At 37.6% G+C, this 27,935-nt stretch overlaps 1 protein-coding gene across 1 annotated transcript in view; it reads left to right on the top strand.

Moving 5' to 3' along the window:
- Nucleotides 1-27,935, top strand: part of cdh13 (cadherin 13, H-cadherin (heart)) — a 370,468-nt gene that overhangs the window by 321,647 nt on the left and 20,886 nt on the right. Inside the window, exon 14 of the mRNA XM_068313468.1 lies at nt 6,113-6,201. Coding sequence (XP_068169569.1) covers nt 6,113-6,135 — 23 coding nt within the window. The 3' untranslated portion in view covers nt 6,136-6,201. The remainder of the gene's footprint in view (nt 1-6,112; nt 6,202-27,935) is intronic.

Below are 27,935 nucleotides of genomic sequence, written 5' to 3'. Positions count from 1 at the left end.
ACTAGAAACAAAGTTCAAACTTTGATATTCTTGAATTGTTGATTTTTTTTTGTGTGTGTGAGAAGCAGAAACTCGTGAAAAAGGAGGGGAGATTTTCTAAATAAACTGAGGTTAACAACGATTGTTTTATTCAGATCTACAACTACATTGTCTGAAAAGAACAGATCAACAATTTGACAAGTAGAGTATGATGAAATGAAAAAAAGAAGGATTGTTAGATAATAGCTGCTGGAATGTTGCCAACAATCTTCTAGTGTTTGGGCCAGATTTCACAAATTCGCATTTTCAAGAACTTTTCCTTGAAGTTGCTCACAGCAGTTGATTTTCTTTGGCAGTGGTGATGCATGAAGCTTCTATTCCTCATTTAATTGTGATATTAATGTGTGCTGAATACCAGTAAACAAAAAAGTTATATCTTAAGCTGATTAACATCATAAGCAAAACATTTGGAAGCTGAAAGGAGCCACAATGAGCCCTAATAAACAACAGAACGGCCTTGCTCAGTAAATACAGGTACACTGAACATGCACTATAAATTCTCTCCTTAATAGTCTCTTTATATTAAATATCCAAGTAAATGGGGGTACACAAGCACCATATGAAATGTCTCTTTTGCATCTCCCTGCTCCCCTCAGTTTGTCATTAATATATTTCAAGGTCGATAACACACCATTTTCTCATTTTCTATTTTGTCTTATACTCATAAAAGGTATTTAACAGGAATGGCTGATATGCAAATCAGGCAATAAAAATTATCTCGAGGTTGTAGATGTCAGTGTTAATGCCAACAGCACAGCATCTGTCTACAAGTGATAGCCTTCCATATATTACGACATAAATTAAACATAACCTCTATGAATAAAAATTTATCAGCAATCTTCACGCCTATAAAGTAAGTAAATGCTCAGTGTACATAGCGATGTTGTCTTATTATTTACACCTACAAAATGCACACAATCTAGCAGGATGGACCGCCACTGTAGTGGCTCTACCATCATATACTCTCCCTACCAAACTGGGAAGCTAAAATGAAGCATCAGAGCTCCCCAGCGGAATTTGGCTGCACTGTTGTGCTCATTTTGTCTCTTTTTGGTTGGACGGTTGCCATTTTCTTTCTGATAACTATTAAAGTAAGTTGACCGACTCTGCACTTTCACTCCAAGGATAGACCTATACTTAAGTAATTCAATGGGAGTTCTGGTGTTCCCAAAACTGTATTAGGGCCGAAATGAGTTGACGCTGTTGTAAAAAGATATAATTCAAGGGTAAAATCATGTCCCTTGTCAATGAAAGTATTGCCACCTATCAATTATTGGCAAATTACAAGTTCCTCGTATGGTAAACTTTATTGTACTTGGCAATGAAACTTTTTCTGATTCTGATTCTCTTTGCAGTTGCCTTGATCATATGCTATTTCCTTTTCATATTACTTATATTTCAAACTAGAAGGGACTCAGGAAGCCGATATAACTGCTAATGCAATTTTCAATATAATTGTTTTATCGTTGTAGCAAACACTATGGTGATGTCACCATGATAATGCCGATTTATTTAGAATTAAATCACCTATTACCCTGATGCTAGAAACATGCTAACATGCTATGTTTGGAATCTCGTTCAACCTCGTTTGAAAAACTGAATCTGCATTGAGCTTCACGTTGGTGTTAGAGTCTCTGCCCATCTACATCAGCGTACAATGACCTAATGCACCTTGTTCTTTAAATACCCTTAGTAACTCTTTTGATTTGCAACTCTCTCCTCATTTTGATCTAGTTACACATCGAGGTGGAATATCTTATCAGAATAGAAAGAAAATAATGTGTAAGGGCTGACAGGTTTTCTTAACTGAGTTGATCATTTTGATCTTTTTTTTTTAATTATTCCTTTGGTTCTAAATTCAAGCAGCCCAATTACAATCCACATAAGAATATAAGTACTTGTAAGTATGCAGATAATCTAATGGAATTATTGCCATTTGCCAAGGTTTTTAAATGGTGTTGTACAAATCAAGTCACTTTGCATTACAATTAAAGGAATTTGCGTGGAGATTAAGGGTGCCCAGGGATGAGGCTCCTCTCTTATTAACTGCAAAAACACAATGCTGGGAAATAACAAACTAAAGTCTTGAATATCACTTCTGTGACAATCAAATAAGTGAGAGAGATGGGCTCCCGTTACCAGCTTGTGAAAAGACATTTTTCCCCAGTTGCTCATCATGACCTCCTGCGAAAGAGAGATAATTCAGATTCCTTGACTTCTTTTTTAAGCCGAGGGGAACTCTTTATGCTAATCTAATTGTGCCAAGCAGTGCCACTAATGGCTGTTTCTCTTTTTTGTTCAATATTGTGGATATATCTAAAAATACTACGGTATCCTCCACTAGGAATGAATGGCTTTGGTCAAGTTAAGTCTAATTAAGTGAGAGTTGACTGAAGTTCTGCAGCTTGATTTTAAAGATGGAATTTTTTTTTAAATGTAAAAATAAAAATCATTGTTTTGGCTGCGGCAGATTTCCTCCTGATCCCTAATGTCTGTCCCTCATTTCAGAGAAGCTGGTCATTTTGCAGATTGTAGATCAACATCAGGGGAAGTTACACTTCATGTTTTGTAAGCTTTGTGTTTTGTTTATCACTTACCTACATATACCATGTCTGACTTTGAAAATAGTCTGAATTCACACTAACACCAGCCTTTCGTCTTTTACAAAACATGCCTTGGTGCTGCCAGATCGCCCCTTCCTGCTATCGGGCCTCTAATACAGTACACACACTTCTCTACCATACCAATATCTCTTACCAATATTACCATATGTGTCCTGCCTTTAGGGCAACTGTTGTCAGATCTCATCCTCTTCTGTTGTTGTTGGTTTTTTTTAAATTTTTCTCATATTTATTTCTTGGTGGCTGGCAGCAAACCAAAATGGAAGGGAGTGTGTTCAAATCAGGCTACAACCTCCATTATCTTTTGCCAATATGTAGTAAAATTAATGAAATTTTACTACATACTGGCATTACTACATAATCTGCTATTGTGGATTGGTTGTATATAAATACAATTTCTACCCTAAAACCACAGTAACAATTTAGAATAAATAAGTGATGTTCTCCCAGCTCCTTCTGCTTTGTTATGTGCCCACAGTGTCTAATCCAGATGCAAAGAGCTTTTTTGTGTCTATATTTGTGTGTATATAGACACACACACACACACACACACACACACACACACACACACACACACACACACACACACACACACACACACACACACACACACACAACACACACACACACACACAACACACACACACACACACACACACACACACACACACACACACACACACACACACACACACACACACAGTATTACACTAAAGCTACAGTAAATGGATCGTCTGAAAAAAGTGAGAAATTTAGAATCATTTGTAGCAATTAAAGAGTTAAATCTGGTTGCATTTTAGATATTGGTGTTTGAGGTAATGTGAAAATATTTTTCTTCATTCTTTTGAAGCACCTCCTCCAGGTTTGCTTGGCTTGATGGGTGGGTATTTTATACCTTCTAACCTGCTCCCACAGCAGTGTTGCAAAATGAAGTGGGGGCCATATTCAAGATCTTTGTGATCTTAAAAAAAAAAAAAAAATTAATCCATTACAAATTCTACCTCATCAGCAAAAGGTATTTTCAACAAGCTGCAGACCCAACGTAAGTTCCTGCTGCCTGAAATGTATGTTATTAATGAATGGAGGATACTTACAAACAGAAAAACAGCAAGACTTCACATTCAATTGCACATTCAATTGGAAAGCATGTGTTAGACCAGGCAATAGAGTTCCTCCGTAAAAATGAACAGGCTGTAGATGATGTTGACCTGGAGCAGCGGTCTGGTCATGCAGTGAAATGCATCTCAGTTGTTACCAAGAGCACCAAATCCCTACATAATCACAGAAAAGCAAGAAACAAGCCATGTTAAAGAAATCACTTCAGTAGGGCTCCTTCAGAAGGCATCCAGAGGGCAAACCCACCTACGTGTAATGGTTATGTACGAAATGTCAAAGTTTGTATTGATATTTCTACAAAGTTACATTTTCCAAATGTCAAAGTTTATTTTCATGTAAGTGAAATTTTGGCAGGTATTGTGCAGTAATGGGTTAAGAATTCCATACATAAAAGGATAAGTTCACTGTGTGTGATACTTCCTTTCATCTCTGCTCACCTTTTTTTCCTTTTTTATCATTTCTTTTATTGGCTGTAACACATGAACCAAACCTTTTATACACTTTTTTATATTATATATAAATACATAATACATAAAAGGTAAATAGGTAAGTACGTTGGTAGTTTGGCAGGTTGGTATGATCCTGTTTTGGGTGTTCAGCATTTTAAGCCAGCCTCAAGTCTTTCCCTGTGATAGAAAATTCATTTTGCTTTCTACAGTACATGTTCCTGTCTCAAGTTAATGTCCAGTTTCCTATGCGTTTAGTTTTTGTAGTTATTTCTCTAATTTTGAGTACACTTCTGGACATCCTTTGTTACTTATATACTTTATAAGTACTGTATTTCCCTTTGAGGTGATTGTCTTCCTTTTGACAGTGACTCGGGTTCTACTTAGAGTCAAAAGGAAAACAACCCCTCAAAGGTGAAAGTTCATATGAGGACACAGACAATTGCTGTTACTTGTGGTTGACTTTTTTTTATTTCAACCTCAAGGAATAATAATTGCTGTAATAGTGACAATCGAGATATTCAAGGACTAATTTCTGTGACATAATAATCATCAAGCACGAGGATTGGACCCAAATACGGACTTGAGGCCGAAGAAATATATAACAAATGATTTTATCATAGACAAAACTGGCTGCCTGTGAAAGGTGTCCATTAAACACAGCACAAAACTACACGATCCAAAAAGGCAAGGCTAGGCACTGGAGCAATTGAAGGCGGCAAGGAGACACATGTGGAAAAAAAATAAAAAGGGTGTTGGAGGATATATAAAGAAGCAGAAGTGGGCATGATCACATCAAAGGTCTTAAACAAGAAAACATAATGAGATTTCTCCTTCAAGACAAAATAATAATGTGATTTTGGGGCTGCGCCTGACATATGAAATACATTTCTAAGCAGGTAGTAACTTGATTTCTGAATACTACATCCACTGCACAACTTTGCCTCAGGTGTCAGCAATGAATTGTTTTAACCAGCTCATATCTTGGGCTGTTTTCTGTTATTATTTGCAGACTTATATCTACACTGAAAAATATTTGGAAATTAAATTCAAGTTGCAAAATTTCTTGCCTACACTCAGTTGCATTCTTTTCAGAAAAGGATAAATCAATGTTTACGACTTCTTTATATGAGTGCTGTTTTCTCTGATAATGAATTTTGTAATTCATTATTTTATCTTGGGACACTTTTGCGATGAACTATTTTTACTAGCATTTATTCAGACTTGATTTGGTCAACATTGAGAATTTTAACAATTCAGTCTCAACTATGCTGAAAGAAAGGGATGGATGCAAACTGTATGATTTAAAATTTGTTTTTCCATTAAATGCAACCTGTTATTTGCTTCCAAACACAATGCAATGAAGCACTGTTACCAGCTCTTAATATCTGGGGTATTTTAAATCTCACACATATAACTTTCATCTGTGTTGGAAAAAGGGGGTGGGGAGGGCAGTCTTTTTTTACCATAAAATACATCCACTATTAATTTCTTTTAAGATGCTGTTTGACAACACACTGTTACCAGTTTTGATACACATCTTTAACTGAAATAATAAGACCTGTATTACATAAAAGTCAACTGCAGTTCTGCCAAATGATGTGTCTCTTCACAATCAAACACTTTGAAGCACACAGTGATAGTTTACTTAACTATCAATTTTTAATGTTAAGCTTGTGGGCATATTTGACACACATCAATCATTTTACTGCATTTAAAAACATGATATTTTACTGAGTAAAATAAAATTTCAGTGACTTTTAATGCTCTATCCATCAATCATTTGTCAGCATTTAAACCCTCAAACACCCATAAAGTAATTTTTATCGTTTTTAAATAGTATAATACTGTTTTATTGCAATCATTACAGTTTCTGTTTCTATTCTGCAGTTTTACATGCAAGGTCTACATAACTCTTCAGACATACAGAAGTGGGCACAGGATTGCCTCCAGGTAGAGAAGAACATGTGACAGGGAAGGTAAGTAATTGTTGCTATATTATTTCACTGGTTATCTTTGAAATTATATGTCAATACCATATTTTAAAACACAATCATATATAAAATCCCAAACTACATGTCTGGAAGTAACATTGTATGAGTTAAATACACATTAATTAATTAATTTTTTTTTAATTTAATAAATCATCCTTGATTGTTGCCTTTTTTAGTATTTTGGTTGTGGATGCATGCACAATCCTCCATCAGATCATTAGAAATGATCCTCCTCAGCGGCCTGTGTCAGTCAGTATTTCTTTAGCTGTTGGTTGAGAGCTGTCATTATGTCAACTGCCAATGTAGAGAAGAATTTACACTGATTTATGTTATATACCATAGTAATGTTTAGACAGAACACTGACATACAATAAAGGCACAAAGTTCTCACATTGAAAATGCTCTATAAAAGCTTGTGAAATGAAGTGGATGTTCTGCCAAATTGTGTGAAGTGTCATTTGAGCTTGTGGACCATTGCACCAAATGGATTGTTTTTGCTTGTTGCTACTTAGAATGGCCTGTGACTGGTCATGCGATGGACAGGACAGCTGTGGCTTGGATGCTAAGATTATCGGACGATTGGTGGTTCAACTCTAGTCCATGTGCCGATGTATCCTTGCCCAAACTCAACTCCCTTCCTGGGCATCCTAACCCTAGAGAACCCACACCCATTTATCCTTATAGGAAAATTACGTGGGTTGTACCATCGACCAAACGGTCCATATAGAACACATTTCTGAAGTTTTTTTCAGAACAGTAAAACTTAGTTTTATTTATTTAATTTTTTTTCTTATTATTATTATTTTATTATTGTTTATTACTATTTTGGAGAGATCACTTTCTGTCACAGGCACATGACTATCACACGGTCATGATACCAGGATGTTGAGTATACGTCGCTTAGGAACTTAACAAGTTTAAATTAGACATAAAGCTTTATAACAAAGAGACGGACATTCAAAGCATGTGAAACCGGTGTCACCATGGGTCCCTCTTGGGTTAAGAGCGGCCCACTGCTCCACAGGGCTGGAGCAAATGCAGAGAAGAATGTCCCCTCCAGGGCACCGGTATATAAAAAAGGAATGGGTCCTGAGCTGGCAAGGAAAAACCTGTTGCTCCCTGACTTCAAGCAATGAACCCCAGCATCTATTTCACTTTTATCCGTGGTGCTGCAAGGATAGAAGTCACACTCGTACTTAAGTAAACACCATTTGTCCTTCTCTTCTTTCAAAGCACTCACATCTCAGATCTTGCTGAACATAAGCAGCTTGTCTCCCTGTACGTCAGTTCACCACAGAAATAAGAAAAAGCAAATGGCTCTGCATCATCAGAAATGTCTGTCCCTTCACTAACCAGGCCGTTGTCCCTCCTCTTTACCCCAATACACTACCCATGGTACTTTTTGCATGGATAGCCTCAAAGAACATCTACAGTATACCCTAACAGTAAATCCTTACCTGAACAGCTCACTGCAAAACAGGTAAAAAATTCCCATCTGGTTATATGGAGTACAAAAGTCATCACTATAAAATAAATTGTGGAAATGTATGTGTATACACTCTGCAAACTACTGAGAAATAGTAAGTGTTTTCAGATTAGTAGTGAAGTCTTTTATCTTAAAGAGAACACTGTGCACAAAGACATTGGGTAAGGGGCTGAACATTGAACATAAAGTCAAACTGACAGATTATTCTGACGAAGGATAGGTGCTCATTAACATGGATCAGAATTGATAGCAATTTAAAATTATTAACCTAGTTCAAATTTATGTTTTATTTAATGTTCTAACATGCCTGCTCTAACACAGATTGATTTGCTGGTCTGATAAAGTCAAATGTAGGTCAAGATGGGGAAGGCAGCCTTAGTATGTTCAATCGGAACTGCGTTGAATTATAAAACAAATACTGACTACCAATTGCAGAATACACTTTGCACACACTAATTGCAAAAGATTTTCAAACCTAATTCTGCATCACCCAAAGGCTTTCATTATCAATCCTCTGCCTGTTAATGCTGCAATTTGATTTGACACAAAAAACCCTGAAGTTAAAGCTGAGGATTTGGGAGAGCAGCTACTAGACTGTGTGTCAGCAAAGTGTTTAGCTAAGCTACTTATCGTATCTTATATTTTTCTGGTTATGTGTGTGAAGTCTTCATTGCATGTACTTTGCTCTCTTCCCTCAAGGAATACTGAAAAAGCACAAGAAAAGAAATACAGAAACAAAAGAATGAAAAGGAATGATTAATTGATTCATTGGCAATGTGGAAATAAAAACAATTTGCAAAAAGCTCAGAAAACGGCAAAGCTAAGCTTTTTAACAGATTGTGAAATACAATTTAAACATCAATGCAGCACATGCCAACATAAGCAAGGCCCTTATCAAGGTGACATTGGGAGGGTGTTAGTTGTGCTTTCCCTTTCTCTTAATTGCTGTCTAAGTAAGTAATTAAACATTTTTCACAATGGTTTGAAAAACTTCTTGTGCACATTACTGACACAAACCTTTATTGTCAAGTACAAATAGGACTCTGAGAATTCTGTCCATTGTAAAATTACAAATATGGATAATCATGTGGTCTTTATGCTTGACACAGCCTATCCAGTTTATTAATGAATGATTGAAAAGAAGAGGTTCCAATTCTGAAATGTTTATGAAAAAACACCATGACAACTTCCTTGTATTTTTGGTCACATATAATAAATAATACATCATATCAACTTAATAGATTTGCAACATATAACATGTTAAAACGCCATTCTGGAAACCTGATCATTTAGGAAAAGACACAAAATGAGGATGAAGGAAGGAAAGATAACCACAGATACACATTAAACTAAAGAAAGATGCAAAACTTAACACAAGGAAAAAATAGTTATAAGACAATGAACTATTAGACACAAAGACATTCAATACTAATGTAAAGCAGCTTTTTGGCCAGGAGGCAGAATTCTTGACTTTATCAGTGCTTCAGATAAGCACAGTGACAGATTTGTGTTTACTGAATAAGATTAGAATAGCTGATAGGGTGAACCATGTTCATATCAGTATGGTCGACGACATCTTCAAGAACAACTTAGTTATTCACCTGTGTCCAAAGCTCCATTCATACTCTATGTTAAAGATGGATACGAAGGGAGAACTCACATATATAAACAAGATGGAGTAAAAATGAAACAACAAAGTAAGTAAACTCTCCATTCACAAGTCTTAATTTATCTACTGGCCTCACATAGACCAATGCAATGACAAGATTGGTATTATGTTACTTTTATTAATTTGTATTAAGTATTAAATAGGCACAGTGTCACAACCTTCTCCCACTAATGCAATATTTGTTGTAGCTTTAGATGTTGCCCTCCTGAGATTACAGTATATTGTTGTGGACATTGAAGATGAAAGAATGAGTGAATGAATGATGTTTTCAGAGAATATACAGGTATATGCATGTAAAGTAGATGAAAATTACTGATGTTTGAATTTGCACGACAAAAAATGACAAGCAAAGTTATAACATGATCATGTTCATAAATGGAGAAAGCAGAGAGATGTGTAAACAGTAAATTCTGTGCTCATATTGTATCCTACGAGACAAAGAAAATACAAAGAGATATGATAATAACTTCCTCTGTCTCTCATTGATGGAGAGGTAAATTTTCCTGCACAGGTTGTTTTTAGCGAAGATTGCAGTGACCCTATTTATTGCATGTCGAAAAGAACTTATTTAGTTTAAATGTTGCAAAAGAGCTCTGCAGTGCACTGGCATCATGCTCAGAATGTCCCCCGCCCTATGCCGTTAAGTCAGCTGGAATAGAATCCAGCAACCCTTGTGACCCGCGAAAAGCAGACGAAGTGGATTGGAAGATGAATGAATGAACAAATGTTATAAAAGTTAGTACAGTGATACCTCTACTTACGAGTGTCTCTACTTACAAAATTTTCTACTTACGAAATTTCTCAGCAGGAAAATATTACCTCTACTTACGAAAGAAAGTTCGACTTACGTAATTGTAAAAACACAGTATGGGCTGATACTCGAATAAAAACACAGTATCGGCTTATACTTGAATCTCCCACAGGTTCCTGAACACCACATTCTCATAGCTGCTCTGCCATTGGCTACTACCTATTACGTATCTTCCCGGCATCCCATTGGCTAAGAGGGATGCCACTCCACCTCTGTGTGGAGCTAGAACGGTGCTTACGGAGTGTCTCGGCATTCGGCACTCGACCCGTGAGGTAGTCTGATAGTTTTACGCAAATATAATAACTTTGTCAGTACGTATTCGCTATAGACCCCAAGAAAGTGACAGAGAAAAGAGTTCTTATGTCCATACAAACAAAGCAAGAGATCATAGGAAAGCATGAAAAAGAGATGCGTTTGATTGATTTCGCCAAAGAATACGGCCGTAATGCATCTATAGTCGCCACGTTATTAAAACAAAAGGAAGTTTAAGGAGTTTAAGGCATTGCATGGGTGGTTGGAGAAGTTCAAAAGGAGGACTGGAATTTACTCTGTTGGTTGTTGAACCAAAGAGGGCAAAAAAGAATGGGAACAGCAGTTAAAAGGTAAACGACCATCATTTTTATTCTTTACTCTATTCTTTTTTGTTACGTTATGCACAACTCTCATTTATTGTGTAATAATCTAATCGTAACATGTATTTGTTACATGTTTTGATGCATTTTTATGTTTTATAAAACATTTATGTCGGAATTTTTGTGGGCTTGGAACGGATTAGGGCATTTGCATGGAAAACGCGTCTCTACTTACATAATTTTCTACTTACTTAATTTCTTCCGGAACCAATTAATTTGGTAAGTAGAGGTACCACTGTATATACAACTGATTTTAGAGTTTCACATTAGTTGGTAGCAACATGTCCGATGTGTGTACCCTGCCCCTCTCCTGTAGCCAGCCATAACAGGCTTCAGACACGCAAAGCAGAAAAATGGCTGTAGACGAGATGATTACAGTCGTGTCTTCTTCGAGAAAATTGATGGATGGATGGAAAGCAGTATGCACTAAACATGTAATGTAAAGAAATCTACATGCTGTTATAAAAGTGAACAAGTTCAAAATCAATTATTTGCTACCAAACAGACAATTGTGGGTCAAAGCCATTCTTGAAAATATCTTTGGCATGAGAAATGTCTTCCAAACCAAACAAAAAAAAAATGGTTCTGACAACTAAAAGCACCAGTGAACATCCATGAACACTAGTTTTATTAATTTATTAACACTAGTTTTTTATTGTTAGTAGATCATATTGTAACTCCATCACCAAGATAATCTATTGTGAGCAAACCTGAGGCAATTTGTAGCACAAAAGCACCACTGAGGGTCTGGTCCTTTAGTGTCAAGCAAGTTTAAAAATGCTAAATTAAATAGATAAGTCAAAGAGGAAACAACACCAGGCAGCTATGGTCCCTCAAAACTGTAGCTCATTAGTTGCTGCTTGCTTTTAACATGATGGTGTGAACTCATCAAACACATTATGAGCTGGTGCTATTCTATATAGATCAAATGAGCAGGCCTGTCGCTATCTAACTACAGAAGCATCAATAGAAAGACATCAATAGAAAAAAAGTCAAAGGAAATACAAGACAATAGCTGCACCCACTGTTTAGATATTTTCTCAGACATGGGTATCTTATTATATTTTAACAAAGAAGAACACATGGAAGGTTTCTGCCCATAGAAAGGTAACATAAAGCACTTTTGCTAAATGTATACACTAGCTTTCTTTTTGATATCAAGTAAGCAGCAAACTCATTTACATTGGAGAATAAAGGTAACAATTTTATGTTAAGTAATATCTGACAAATGAATAATACACAACCTGTATTCCTTAATGAGAGTAAACGTTCAGTCAAGCTCCTCAGCAAAAATAAAAAATAAAATTCCCCAAAATCAGGATGTTGAGTCAAAATGTAATTAAGTTCCTTATTTAATTCAGTTAATTGGGAGTGAGAAAATGTGGTATCTCGCTCTAAAACTATGTTTAATGATTGTTTGCCTTTACTATGTGATGTATTGGTCGTTGGTGAGTTATCCTGATCAGGCCTGCCTTAGTATAACTGGCTCTACAGATGAAGCTCTAACTCTTCTTTCTTAACAGGAAAGCTAATAATGCAGTGAGGAGGATGGTTTGCGAAAATAGCAGCTTACCCATACACCTTGAAGGAGTTCTAACTGTATTTGATAAGTGAAAACATCAATATGAGTAGAACCATAAAATTGAAAGATAATTCTCAAAGTAAATAAATCAAATTATCTGCATCACTGAGCACAAATCACAATTCTCCATCATACATAGACAAATTACCTCTTGAATGGAGATTTGATGTGCAACACAAGAACAGAAATAACTGTGGAAGATAGAATTTATTTTGCTTTGAGGACCAGCCAGCATATGGCAGATGAATAGTGAATATACATCAGAGGTTACTGTGCTTGTTTGTCTGACATGATAAACGTAAAGTAACACAGGGATGGTGTGTGTGTGTGTGTGTGTGTGTGTGTGTGTGTGTGTGTGTGTGTGTGTGTGTGTGTGTGTGTGTGTGTGTGTGTGTGTGTGTGTGATAAAATTTAAATATGGCGTTGTTCCCAGAGTGTCCCCCGCCTCACGCCCTATGCCAGCTGGGATAGGCTCCAACTCCCCGTGACCCGCTGCGGCGGATACAGCGGAAGAAAATGGATGCATGGATAATTATTGAAAAGGTGACCTGATGGGCAGATATTTTTACTTACCAAGTAAATACACTGTATTTGACTGATGATCAAATATCTCTTTTACCAGCCTTCCTGAAGGCAGTTTCAAAATACTGTAGGATGTTAATCCAGTGATTTAACAACCTACAGTATTTTGAAAACTGCAGCACTTCCTTCCTGAATATTAAAGATTATGCCAGGAAGCTACACTGCAAATGACCCAAAGGATTTCTCATTCATGCCTTGGGTGACACATAAATATTGGTGTCAGCTGATTCCATGGCGCTCCCTAATCACATAGACTTATTTATCCATATATTTGCATTCAAATATCTGTGTGTCTTATGATAACTGTTGTCTCCCTGAAGTTTATTGATCTTGTCAGTGGAAGTCAGATTAATGTCTAACAAATATGGACAGAAAATCAACAAGAAAATTACTCTCTCTCTCTCTCTCTCTCTCTCTCTCTCTCTCTCTCTCTCTCTCTCTCTCTCTCTCTCTCTCTCTCTCTCTCTCTCTCTCTCTCTCTCTCTCTCTCTCTCTCTCTCTCTCTCTCTCTCTCTCTCTCTCTCTCTCTCTCTCTCTCTCTCTCTCTCTCTCTCTCTCTCTCTCTCTCTCTCTCTCTCTCTCTCTCTCTCTCTCTCTAATTCTATTTTGTTTCCCTGTAGCTCATTCCCTCTTACAGTTTTTTTTTCCCACTGCTGGCAGTGGTAAATTTAATTAGCATTGGATTATCTCTGGCATTTGGCCCCTTCAGCCCATAACCAACATTAAAAACTCCTCTAATAACCACAGACCTGTTGCCAAACCAAAACATATTGCATCAATTTGCAAAACCAAATGCTATTGGCTTCCTACTTTAACACTCAAAGTAGATGCAATGTCATACAGTATGTCTACAGTATCTGAGGCCAAGAGCCCTCAGTGCTTGTGTGTGAAGGATATGTGAATATGATACAAGGATGATTGACTATTTCAGCGATAATTTATTCCTCAAGCCTGAAGTCCACCAGTGATTTGTGTTTAATTTGATTTTCACTGTGTTGGCTATGATGTCCAGTGTCCATTAGGATGCTCATATTCATGTGATTCAGAATAGCGCCAAATTAAATAAGCTTAAAATAGTTAAATATAGGAGCATTCCTGTTGGTCTTTTGCATTATTTTCTCAAGGTAAAATTTCCCTTCTTCTATTTCCTCTGCTTACAGTGTAACGTCATTGCAGCTAAGTCAAGTAAATAGTTACCCTGTGGCGCACGCTAACTGTGCAGTTGGGTTAATTGCTAATTGTGGACCTTAAAGCTGGACATGCAGGTGTTGATACTAAGCCGCTAATAAACTCCATCCATTACTGTGAAGATAATATAACCAAAATCATGTCATTCATCAATTTATATTGCATGAAGAAGCTGGAAAGAACCCATACAGACACAGGGAAAATGTACAAACTTTGAACAGAAAGGTATCAAACCTGGAACCTTCTTGCTGTGACGCAACAGTGCTATCCACTGCACCACCATGCCATCTCCCAGCTAAAACAACTTCCTGTAAATGTAGCTAAGGGTACAGAGTAGCAGTTGAAAAAGTCATGTCACATCTCATGTCACCGTTCACTTGTTATGCCAAGGAGCTATACTCCTCAAACATTATTCTTTATGCAGATGCACTATGAGGAATGAACAGAGGGTGAGGGAGTATTTATTGTAGCAGTCAATTACTCAAAACATGTCTGAGATGATGTTCAGTGTTGTTGTACTCCCACAGCGTCCAAGTGAAAACCATTGTGGTTCACTTAATTTTGTTTAGTCTGGTGTGAAAGCTGTCAGTCTATCCATAACCAAAATTGAAGAGAGTTGTTTTGTTGTTTTGTATGGAGCAATCACATAATTCTATGTGATTGCAGCAACTATTCTAAAACTTAACTATATCATCCAACACCTACCTGTGAATTTTCAGGAAAGTAATCTTACAACAAGCATATATTTCTTTTCCATGTAAGGGAAAACTAATGCAGAATTGTCAAAAACAAAGACAAAAAATGTTGGTACCCATTTGTGACTATGTATGAGCAGGGAAGAAGAAAAAGGAGAAAAACAAGACAGGAAGCCTTTGGTGGCCTTAAGAACTGCTGAAGGGCAGCTCAGTGATTAGCAGTGCAGTTGGGAGATACAGGAAGTCAACGGGTAAGTAATTCAACTGAGAACTAATGAGAATGAATGTTTTCTTTTATAGCCTCAATCCCTCATTTGTCCTGCTGGCCTACTCAGACAGCTCACACTGAATTTATCTTTTCATAATAACACCTTCCAACATAATCTTATATTGAGGATAGTAAGTACAACAAAAGGGTGAGAAACACTGAACAGTTCTCTAAAGTTCTGTTCTGAAAAGTATGACAGGAGAACAGAGAAAGATTTAAAAATAATTACAGTAAGGAGGACACCTTTGGTAACTTTAAATGTTCTCTGTAGCTTGTGAAGGACACTGCTAAGAAGAAAAGAAATTGTTTAAAGACTGCTTATGGAGTAATTAATGTGTGAAACAAAGCAAAAACACCTAAAACTTGTGATCAACCTTGCAATTTCTTTTAATTACAAGTTAGAAAACTAATTATCCAACCATGCAGTTATGTCATATCCCCTATCCTAAATTGGAATGTTACCTTAATAAACTAGCTAATTGTGCTACGTGTTTACCATGAATTATGTTGTTGTGTTTGAAACACAATTTCAGAAATAATATTTAATTCTTCATAATCAAATAAATGATGTCCTGTTCTGTCAACATATACCATAAATAGATCATGAAATTACAATTATTGAAGATAATTATAATAAGTGTTGTCTTCGTCGCTGCACCACTACATTTTCTGTGGAGTTGTTTTTGGCTGCCATCCTTGTGTACAGGGTACTATTTAAAAAAGACTGCCTCCTCAATGGAACAACTTAAGCAAATTAAATAAAGAAGTTTTCTGGTTGTGTTAGACAATAAATATGAAGCAAGTGAATCAACATTTTAAGAACTAGAAAATGACTTAGCTGTGGTGTTGGGGATTTGATAACTAAATGTACTTTAGTTATCTACTTTTTGTCCAACATAGTTTTTTTTTCCATTAAACACATGCTCAGATGGCTAATGCTGTCGCACTTCGCTATTGATTTTCCAAACTAATTTAGTTCATGAAGCTGCAGTTCATTTTAACTAGTTCCTATACAGCTGAAATTCTTTTCATTCTGAAGTGGGACATAATTGGTCTATCAGTGCCTCTCTGCTTTCAGGTTTGACAGATTCTAGGACTTCATGCATAGCAGCATTTCCTTACTTGATGCATCCTTTTAAGTTACTGTCTTTCCTTGGAGAGTTACTAGGGCTTTCTTCTGCCTGCGAGTTCTATCCATGTTTCTTCCTATTTCTCCTTTTCCTATGCAGTCCTTTTGCTTTTTTGGTACACCTGTTCCTGTCTCCTTCATTTCTCCAATAATGTCTCCTCTCTCTGTGCTTTACTGTCTTCCAATGGACATGCGTAATGTAGATGTTATCCTGCAGTAATAAATCATTTTAGCAATCTATTATTACATTCTGACAATTAATCGATTAAATCAGAAATATTAGTCGTCAATGAGCATTTGTTTCTCAAACTGAAAAACAAGTTTCTTTTATCAATTATACTCCTTATAAAAAATTGTTTAAAACAATTTAAACAGTTGTATTGAATGATTTAATTGAATACTGTGTATATGGGAACATCTGAGGTTGTGGAATCAAGTGTATTATATACATTTACATGTCAGCAGCATCAGAACAGAGGCTTTCCCTCTACTTTGCATTGTTTCTGGTTGCAGAAATCAAATATTGAAGATGTCCCTGGGATACACAAAATGGACTGACAGCTTTGACAGTGTTGGATAGCATGCTGCAATTGGTTTCCATCATGGCAGCACATTCTCTTTCCTGGACAGGGAAAAAAACATTAAGACCTCCTCCTGCATGGTTTTGTTTAACTGTTGCTCTTCTCCTCATCTGGTGCTGGAGTCTGACAATCCCAGAAGGTTTTCAGTGAACAATATATCACCCCTGGGATATTTAACAAGGTTGTCTGTGCTTGGATCTCCATCTTCACTTGCATTATTCAGCAGTACTTCTCTTTTTTCAATGACGGTCATGTTTTTTATGGTGCTTTGGACCTTGAATATCTCTGTTATGCCAGAACTGGTACAGATTCAAAAGCTGAACTCTGCACGCACTTCTTAATGTGACTCCTAGTGACTCAAGAGAACTTGCTCATCTCAAGCCTGTTTCATTGTTACAGGCTGAGCTACATAAGGTAGTTTTGTTAGTCTTGTAGTAGTTATGGGCCATGTCCATTCCACCAGTCCATTCTGCATATCTTCCACCAGTATATGTGTACCCAGTTGCTGCTGATTATCCTTTAGCTAGAACCATTTTCAGTTTCTTTGTTTTAAAAACACTTTTTGTGCTTGATTTTTAGAGCACTTTGCGCCACCTGTAAATAGTAACTTCCCGAGAATGTGGGTGGTACACAGCTTTCACAGTACAGAAGGGGTTCCCACTCCGATTCACACCTTATTTAATGAATTCAACTATGAATTATTAGGCAAACATTGCATAAACAGTTGTGGTATGCAAAAATACACCACTTAACTGAGGCTTGCTGTAGTTTGACAATTAGCCTGCCCTGGACCAGGCTAGTTTCCCAGTATACATTAACATAGACAGATTATCTGAAATTGTTTTTTTTGTTTTATGTTTCACTAGCTTGCTTAATGTAACCGCAAGAGGACAGAAGCCAGTGTCTTATGGTGCCGGTCCCAACCCCGGATAAATACAGAGGGTTGTGTCAGGAAGGGCATCCGACATAAAACTTTTGCCAAATCAAACATGCGAATCAAACCTATGACCGGATCGGTCGAGGCCCGGGTTAACAGCGACCGCCATCGGTGCTGTTGACCTACAGGGTGCCGGTGGAAATTTGACTACTTTTGGTCGAAGGAGAGGAGGAAAGTGTGTTCGTAGGATGGATATAGTAAAAGAGGACATGAAGGTAGTTGATGTGAGAGAATGGGATGCAGAAGACAGGGTTAGGTAGATGCAATTGATTCACTGTGGCGACCCCTGAAGGGTAAAGCCGAAAGAAAAAGAAGAAGAAGAATTTTTCACTAGCTTACTTCATAGAGTAGGCTTGAGGACCCCCTCCTGCTAATCTTTCTTCATGCCTAAAACTGATCATTTTATTCAGCTCAACAGGGTGCTGCAGTATCAGCTCCTCACGCTTCATCAGAGCATATAGTATGTTCACCTATATGATACAGGCTTTCTGCATACACTCACCATTTTGTAATCTTGCTTGGTGATAACAATCACTTGTCCCGTCTCATTGTCACCCCTGCCTGCCTTCAGGGTTTCCTGTCTTGACCAGCCCACCAAGTTGAAAACCTCTGGCTTTGAAGTCAGCAAGCAACATGCTCTGCTGCTTGTCCTGCTCTGTAGCCTCTCCAATCCATTCTGCAATCAATCTTCACAAGTCAACATTTAACAACCAATTTAAAGCATGGAAAGTTTTCTTTGAGTCGTGATTTAGGGTATGCAATGGGACTAATTCTTAATCAACAATGTGTTCCTGCATTTGTAGTTGTGAAAACAATTATAGGAATGTAAGAGAACTGGAACTTGCTTAATGTGTCTCAGACGAGTGAGGGTAGCCTCTAACAAAGAATTTATCCTTCACTCAAGATGGAGCATAATTTCAGCCATTGCCCCATAGAAAAATCTATTCATGAGGCCGAATTAAACTTGAAGCAAAACAACACCGGCCAGACAAAGAGCCTCACAGTTAGAAAATGAGTTGGCTTGCCTTATGATGATGAAATATCTCATTTATAAGCCCTTGTCAGGACAGAGTCCAATCAATAGCTTCTGTGATGTATCAGCACTGTAACGCAAAAGCTGGGGCAAATAAAAAGTAATATATGTATTAACATCTTTCTTTCCCACTAGACCTGCAAGACATAGCATTTATCTCTTTGTCTGAAGGGAAAAAGACTGTGCAGGGACTTCCTCCTGCCCTATTATCACATTTATTAAAATCAGCTCTGGGACTCAAGGAAACGATGCAAGAGCATTTCTCAGCCATCTATCTATCTGTGCTGGTGGCAGCAGCAGGCATGATGGATGGTATTACCCAGCAGGGATTCAGTAGGCGGTATTATCATGGAGCAAGTATTAGCATGGACCCTCTCAGTCCCTTCTCAGTGCATTGATTTGGGTTGCCGCCTGACCCTAACCTTCTTAAGGGACCTTCAAAATGGAAGAACAGAGCTATGGTACAAGCCCTGGGGATAAACTTTGCCCGGGCCCTTGTCCTTTATCATCCTTATTCATTTCCTGCTGTCTTCTGCCTGCTCCCACCCTTTTGTTCTCCATTTGCTTTCACCCTATCCTAGACTGCGTATCTCTTTAACAGCAGTTCAATTAACAGCAAGTACTGTATCAAATTTAATGCCAAAAACATGACAAATCCTCAAAAATTACAGGATTGTTCTGCTAAGATAAATTGTGTTATCCCACTGCTGAAGAAATTAACAAGTCTTCCACAATGAGTTAATCCCAGGGAGTCATTTGACTGTTGTTTTGAAATTTAATGGAAAGCATACCATTATCAGTATGTTGACAATACAAATAAAGAAAAACCAAGTGTTTTTTTTGGTGGCTTTGCTTGAAAAAAAAAAAGAGCATAGCCCATTTTTTCTTGAGTTGTCCTTATCACTGGCAATTAATCTGTTTATAGGTGATTTTTGTCCTTTTCACATGACATGCAAAAGCATTGTCACCCTTGTTTGTTTGTTTGTTTGTTTGTTTGTTTGTTTGTTTGTTTGTTTGTTTGTTTGATTCAGGGCTACTGTATTGAAGGTCCTCCTGTTTCTAAGGTAATTAAATACAAAATCTATGTTTGTAGGCTGGGGATGAGCCAAATTGCAAATGAAAAAACGTGAAGTTTAATCAGTAAGAGAACTTTTTCATCTTTATCAAACAAAATTTTAACAAAACACAATAATCCAATGTAATTTCATAATCAATCATTTCCTCTGCAAATGGTGTTTTTTTTTCTCTTTTTTATAACTTGGACAGATCATTGACTGTTTGAATTTATTATTCAAACACTACTGGAGGGCTTTCCACAAAACCTGGTAAACGGATGACCAGGGTCAGGGGATAAATTGTAATTTTTGTCTAGATCTGAACACATCCAGGATTTTTTTTTAAAATCATCACGTTAGGTGGGACATTTTTCTACATTTTCTCAATCGCACAAAAATTACTGAACTGAGTTCCATGGAAATCTGTGAATAGTTGAGACATGGGTTAGACGAGCAAAACCGAAGTGGATGATTGTATTTGCCCTATAGACAAGCCAGTCTAGTTAACATTATTTCCAATAATGACAATTTTTTTATCTTTACCGCATTTATAGACATTCAAAAAGCATTCAAAAAACTGTTAATGCTTCCGGGCAGAAACCTAACCCAGCCAATATTGGTTCCTACGTACAGTATACCTGAGCACCCATTATAAGCCAGGAGGACAGCCCCATCACTGTAATTTGTTTGATGGAACCCCCTTATCCACAGGTGCTCCGATTAGAGCGAGGCGCCACACAGGGAACAGTTTGGATTTGGGCAAAACCTACATAAACTTTCAGCAGCATTACAGAACTCACATGAGTTAGCAACTCATTTCGAATAAAGAAACAGCCTCAGTGTATCATGTATATTGTTTTCCGATCGCTAACTATCGCTAACTGACCGGACATCGCCGCTCGGACTCCGCGGCGCATCAGGCTGTTTTCAATAGTGCCTGACTAAATTAGAACTTCACAATAACATTGCAAATGTAACATAACATCAGAAAATATAAACATCACAATGACATATAAAACATTGGGAATTTACAACACCTATGCAGTTTTTTGACAAATCCCACCCTGTGTCTACGTATGGTGAAAACCACATGAATCATGGTCTGAAGTAGAACTACCACTTGCCATTGGCTAACTCAAGGCCTTAGAAATTGATCGCTGCTTACCGGAAGTCATAGGTATTCACAGAACAACCCAAGAGTGAGTGTGATTTCACACTGTTTAGAGTAATGTAAATTCAACTCAATAAATAAATTCAACAAGATGCCTAAAACACTTTAATGAGCTCTACCCTTCTGTATGTACACACCTGTGCTATGTATTAAATCTACATCCATTTCAGAGTGAAAATTTAAAACATCAGTATTTAACATATGTCAGCTTCTTAGTGATATAAGCTACGGAATCTAAATTTTGGAAAGTTTTTACCATCTCTTCAGGATAGACATTATCTAAATCCAACCTCAAATCAAGCCAGGAGGGATCCGATTCATGAATATGCTTGTTAACATTTAACTATCACTGGCTTATGCTTGTCTTATTTTATTAGTACCACGTCACATTCTTAAGAAATCATCACATCCGGGTTAGATTCTACCTCCCAGCAAATGAATCTTTAATTATTTCCTAATATTATAGCACCTTTATTTATCATTGTCATTCTCGTATATATCGACTACTACCTTGGCCATTGTTGCTCTTGTGTTTTATATCACCTTTTTATTTTAACCTCAAAATATTTCTTCAGACCAATAAGTAACCGAGATGCAACACATACAACTTATCAATATATCTTCCCAGCAGTTGATACACAGTTTTATAATTCAAACAGGAAAAATAGTCTACCCCTCTCTGCATCATTCCAATTTATTAATTTTGTATTTTCCATTAAATATGTCACCAAGTAAGAAAGGCATTCATTTGCCACTCTAATATAAATAAACGTTGTGTATGTGTGGGCGATTTGTGAGATATTGCTTGGTGCAGCAGGTGAAAGCTGAAACACTCTTTAAGGTCTCTGTGGAATTTCCCTTAAACTGATGTGATTTAAAGTCAGAGCTCATCATTTCATCTCACCATCCTGTCTGCCATTAATGGTAACCCCACATGGGAGGAAGATGCACGTAAAATAAGTGTTCTAACTTTGGTAATGAGAAGGAAGCAGAAAGACAGGATGTGCATGTTTTAAAAGATCAGTCTCTTATTTTGCTGCTTAACATGCAGTATAGGCAGAGACAAATGTCCTTTGTTCTGTGAATCCTCACTGTACCTGACCTGGTGAAAAAAAGTGACATATTTTAATCACATATTGATTCCTGACATTTGCTCATTGTTCTGCCAAGAATGACAGAGAGAAGGGTGTAGAGAAAATCAAAATTAATTCATTTAGATCCAACCCATAAATAAATGGAGAACAAAGTGGATATTAAGCAGCCCATTTTATGCATGGAGAAATGAGCGATGATAAAGCGCTGAACCTACGAACCATCTCCAATTGGATTTTTTTGTCTAATCTTATTGAATAGGAAGAACACAATTATGAAAGACAATGCCCTTTCTTCTAGAAATTGAACACCTCTCGACTCCAACTTTCATTTTATCACATTGAAAATTCCAAGCAAAACAGCCATGTAATTAGGGAAGTAAAGCACATCATACTTTTGTCCTGCACACTAAGTGGCTGTGAAAAGCAGAACAATTACTGAAGCTAGTATTCTTTAAGTGTAACCTCAAAAATATTGTCTTCTATAAAACAACAAAAAATACAGTGATGAAGGGCTTTTGATGGGAAAATAACAACCTAGCTACAAAAATATAACTGTTCAATGTCATTTAACAAAAACTAATGTTTTTGTTGTTGTAGCTATGGCATATCTAGTCAGCTCTGCAGCAGCTCTCTGGGATCCAGGGGTTGCAGTGAAGGGGATTCAAAGCTCCCTCCATTCATCCTCTCCATCATCTCAGTCATATTTTCTCACGATCACGACACTCTTCCTCTCCAAACTATTACAAGCTCTGTACAAGTGTGAGCCTCCGAATTGTTTCCAACTTCCAAAGTTTGGCTTATGACGTCACCTCATCCTGTCTTCGCTCTGTTAACAGAACAAGTGATTACTATGGTGAGGAACAATTTGTGGAGCATATCTCAAGGTAACAAATGTCTAACACTTCTCCAGTGTAATAATGTGGAGATAAATGCACTAAAATGATTGCAGTTTCATGTGTTTTTTTACACATTCTACATTAGGTAACGCTTTACAATTGCCAAACACCTATTGATGAGTCATCAAAATAAAATAAATGAATGAGGCGTTTCCAATTATATGTCGATTTTCAAAGGAAATGCACGACTGTTAAACGTCATTCATAACTCATGTGATTGTTTTGAATTCAGATTAGTTTATGCACAGTAAACTTTTGCTCTTTATAATTTCATTCTTGAGGGCCAGACGGGTGGACGCATTGGTGCTGCTCGGCAGGGGTTTTGGCGGAAAGGTGAACTGCAGTACAATAGTCAGACATGGCAGTGCAAGTTTGTTTGTATCTCCGAGTGTTAATCGAATCTTCGTATATTGAGGACTACCTGTAAATGCCAGAAATAATACTGGGTAGATCCATGACCTTGAAAGGAGCTTCTTAGGTTTTATCCATCAATCTTTTTGAAGACAAGATGACCATAATCGTCCAGGTATATTGGCATTGGGGATAAAGGATGTTGCTGGAGCCTTTCCCAGCTGCTTAATGGCAGGAGGTGGAGTACATCCCAGATGTGTCACCAGGGAATTGCAGGCCCACACAAAAAAAAAAAAAAAAAACACTCATGTACATACTCACACCTAAATTGTGATCAATCAATCAGTGATCAATTCACCTAAATTGCATATTTTGGGGGCGTGAGAAGAAGCTGGAGAACCCCGAATGAACCCAAGCTGACACGGGGAAACCATGCAAATTGCACAGAGGGACTCGACACCAGAACCTTCCTGCTGTGAGACAAGAGCATGATCCACTCGGCCACTGTCTGGTCCTTCTTAGGTCTCAGTGTGAAAATAATACATTTTACCAAATCAAATGTTATTTTGACTTGGAAGTACTTTTGGGCTTCGCTATTACACTTAACAGAACAGCTGTATCTGTCTCCGATAGTTGACTAAAATAACTTGCATATGCTACACACCCAAAACAAATCAGAGATAATCTTGAAAACTGATATTAAAGCAAGCATTAATTTCTTAAGATATTTCTCAACATGTCTCAATTTATAAATTAGAAGTCCAGTTTGTTTCAGCCTGGTCATTATCAGGGAGCATCTGTGCATATTGGTCCTGCAGAATAACCTCACCAATCTTAATCAATGATATGACAACCACCCACTGATTGTCTTTTGCTGTATTGAAATGCCCATGCTGGGTTCCATGTTCTTGTGTCTCTCCCAGTGTGTGGGAAGACTGGCAGAGAGGGTGTTCCAAGGACACAGGGGGCCAACAGATGCTGTGGGAATCCTTATGAAACAAGCAAGAAAGAGACAGTGCTCCTGTGGTCTGATTAGAGCAGCCACGGGGAACACAGCAAAGAGACTTAATTAAAAGTCATCTAGATGGAAAACAAGATGAAAAATGTCATTTTGTTCAGGCTGGTAGAAGCTCCAGGGTTATAGAAGATATGTGTACCTAAACACTGTGTTTGTGGAGTGGCACTTTAAAGATGAGGTCACTGGCCAACTGACTAATGTCGATTGAAAAATGATCACAATTAGCATGTGCTGTGGCCGCCTGAGTTACATGTAGAGGCATACACGGTTACGTTTCATTGAAAAAGTGGAGTTTTCCTTCTATTTATTACTCCTCTCCCTTGTTCTCTGCCTCTTTCTGTCAGCGCCACTGATCAAAGTAAACACACATTTAGACATTCTCCTGGATGCAACAACAGTTAGTGCACACCTCCAACACAATGGAGAAATGTGTTCCCTCTGTTCCTCATCCATTTTCCTTTTATCCCACTCTCTGACCAGATATCTAAATGACGGCACACCACTGAAATGGAGCCCATCTCAAACACCCATTAAAAATAATGAGATGTCCATTTTCACCGCCTGTTACTTGAAAACAACCCATGTCTCAGAAGAGGCCCCTAGCAGAGACCGAGGGGGAGCCAACAAAAGGCAACAATTGCTGAGAGTAAATTATTTACTTAACAACCTCTTTTGTCCTTGAACGGACTGCTGAGTTGGTCCAGCAGTAAACCTTTCCGAAAGACAGCGGGATGCTGAGTACGGTAAACATAACTGAATGGTCTTACATAGTTTTCATATTCAAACTATAGATAATGAATGTCCGAGCGTTTTTAATGAAGATTTTTTATTGTATTGTGTTTATCATAATACAATATTTACACACAAATATGGAAGCATATGGTGTTTATAATGGCAAGAGAGCAAATTCTAGCATTCATTTAGATGATTGAGATTTTCATTTTGATTTGAGTCAAAGCCATATGTCTCTGTCAATCCAAAATGAAAACATTCTGCATGGACAGAATGGCATTGCATCAATATATTTACTAATGATGTGCAGGTTCAGGTTGACAAAATAAGTTTCATAATGAAATGAAAAAACATAATCTGTGAGTTTCATCCATGCTCATGAACAAGGATTTGTGTAAGTAACATTACCAAAAACATTTTATTATCTTACAAACTGTTTTGAAGCTGTTATTACATCCCACTTCAAAGTGGTGATGTATTATAATTGTCAGTGTTTGTGTGTTCGTCCGTTCGTATGTCCACCAAACATCTTCGCAACCGTTGCTGATAGAAAGATGAAACAAAAAGCAGATTATTCGGGTGGCAAAAGGGGATGAAAATGAGATGAAACTAGGAAACTTGAAAAAACTAGGTCAAAGTTAAATTTCAACTTTTGTACCCTCAGGAACTGGATAAGATAGAACAGCAGTTCGATTGAACCCTAGGGGTTCGGTGAGTCAGTCTCAGTTGTTCGGTGGAGACAGAGATCCAGACAAAAGACCTGACACATTGTCAACACATTACGCCGGGTGTTTTGTCTGGACCTCCGCCGAACATACAGGAATCACTGTGTATGTTTGACACACCGTGTCAATTCGTGATGACACGCCCCCCTTAGCCATCACTGGCTGCAGGTGATCACTCTACATCAATTAGGCTACCTGTGCTACATGGGATTTTGCACGCTCAGTAGTTGATTTATGCCTGTCAGGATGGTACGTCATCTGATTGCTTTCTTAATATTTTAATTCATAGTAACTATTGCGAGCAAAAAAAGAAAGTGGTCAGATGAATATGTGCAACATGGATTTACATGTATAACGGAACATGATGGGAGTCAGCTTCCAATCTGCATGATTTGCAATGTCAAGTTAAGCAATTCTAGTCCCGCACCATCAAAAATAAAGGAACACTTCCTTAAGCTGCATGGAAAAGAAAAAAAATAGTTTGCGTAAGAGTAGCACTTGCCAATGTGAAACCAAGCATATCTGAACTGGTCTCTCAATAACAACAGCAGAACTCACACTGATTTGCAGATAGGTAATATCATGTGAGTTCATGCATTGTCTTGGTTTTGTTCTTTGAAAAAAGGTGACATAAATGCACAGTTCATTAAACGCACCGAAACATATACTTGTGTCTTAAATATGAAAAAAAAAGTTTTACTAAAAAACGGTTCAGTGAGTGAGCAAATGAAACTGCCGGGGTTTGGTACCTCCAACAAGGTTAAGAACCACTGAAAGAGAAAGACGAGGGAGAAGGCCAGTTTGAGTAAGACCATAGATCAAAGCTAGTGCTTTGATCTACTTATGCACTAGCTTTGATCTATGGCCAAAGCTAGTGCATATCTTTGACCTTCCCTGAAAGATAGTAGGTCTGTTTTGACCTACCCTGAAAGGTCACAGCCTTGCATTTGTCAGGTACTACTTTCACGGTACCCTGACCCACCCTTCACAGGGATGTTGCTGTCTCTGACTGCCTTGGTTCTTGTCTGTCCTTGGAGGGGAATTTCTTGTGTTTTGACCATAATTCTCAAACTAGATGTCCAAATGACTACTTTTTATGACTCAACAAGGACTTGTAAGCAGTCAACTCTCCCCCTGAGTGTTGCGGAACTTATTCTTTGTAACCATATACCATGAGGATTTATGGAGGGGTAATACGAGATAACATTTATAAATGATCAAGGCTTTTATTTTAACTTAAATGTATTGCATGTGTCTTGCATCATGTTCTGTATTAATTAGTCAACACATCCAGCAATGAGGAAAACAAGGCTATAGCAGACCATATGCAACACTGAGTTTTTTTGGACTGTAGTACACGACCCTGTAGTTTTGCAGTTTTATATTTAGAGAACCTTTAGGGGTTTGTTTTACTTCCAAAAAACTTAATTTGTATTCATCTCATTTGAACAAAGTATTTGTGGTGATTCTTAATATATTTAGTAGACTGCTGTCACCAAGCTCCTCCACTGAGAGACTAAGGACTTCCTTTGCGCTCCGTGCCATCAGGGGGCACAACCACACTCTCAGATGGAGGGGGGCCGAAGCTGCAGGGTCATCAAGGTTGGCTGAGAAGGGATAGACTAGGGGGGCCTGGGACGCACTGTGGATGCCCTGTGGGATATTTTGTGGGGGTCCTTAGTGTCAGTTTACAGCTCGGGTCATCTACGTGTTCTGATCCTACATCGTCTACATCTGATGCTTTCTTTCTTCTTTCATGTTCCTATGCTTTGTTTTTATGTTAGGTTCTTCTGTTTTTCTGTTGTTATAATTATGTCATTATGTTAATTATGTAATTTATGCAATGGCTTTTGGCTGTGCCAGTCACTGTTAGGTGTTAGGTGTATTTATTGTATCTCTTGTGAGCAGATGCCACCCTGGCCAGAGTTGTGCAACTTTTAGTCCAATGAAAATTCAAGATGAGTTTCTATTGGTCAACAATGCAAATACATAGCTCAAACTTTGCAAACATGCAATTATATAATTAATTAAAATGGGTTCTCTGATCATGTTAATTTCACTGAAATCATGTTTCCAAACAGAAT

Source organism: Antennarius striatus, chromosome 4 (assembly GCF_040054535.1).
Source record: "Antennarius striatus isolate MH-2024 chromosome 4, ASM4005453v1, whole genome shotgun sequence".
Classification (NCBI taxonomy): Eukaryota; Metazoa; Chordata; class Actinopteri; order Lophiiformes; family Antennariidae; genus Antennarius; species Antennarius striatus.
The sequence above is the reverse complement of the archived record's forward strand: the minus strand, read 5'-3'. Positions and strand labels throughout refer to the sequence as shown.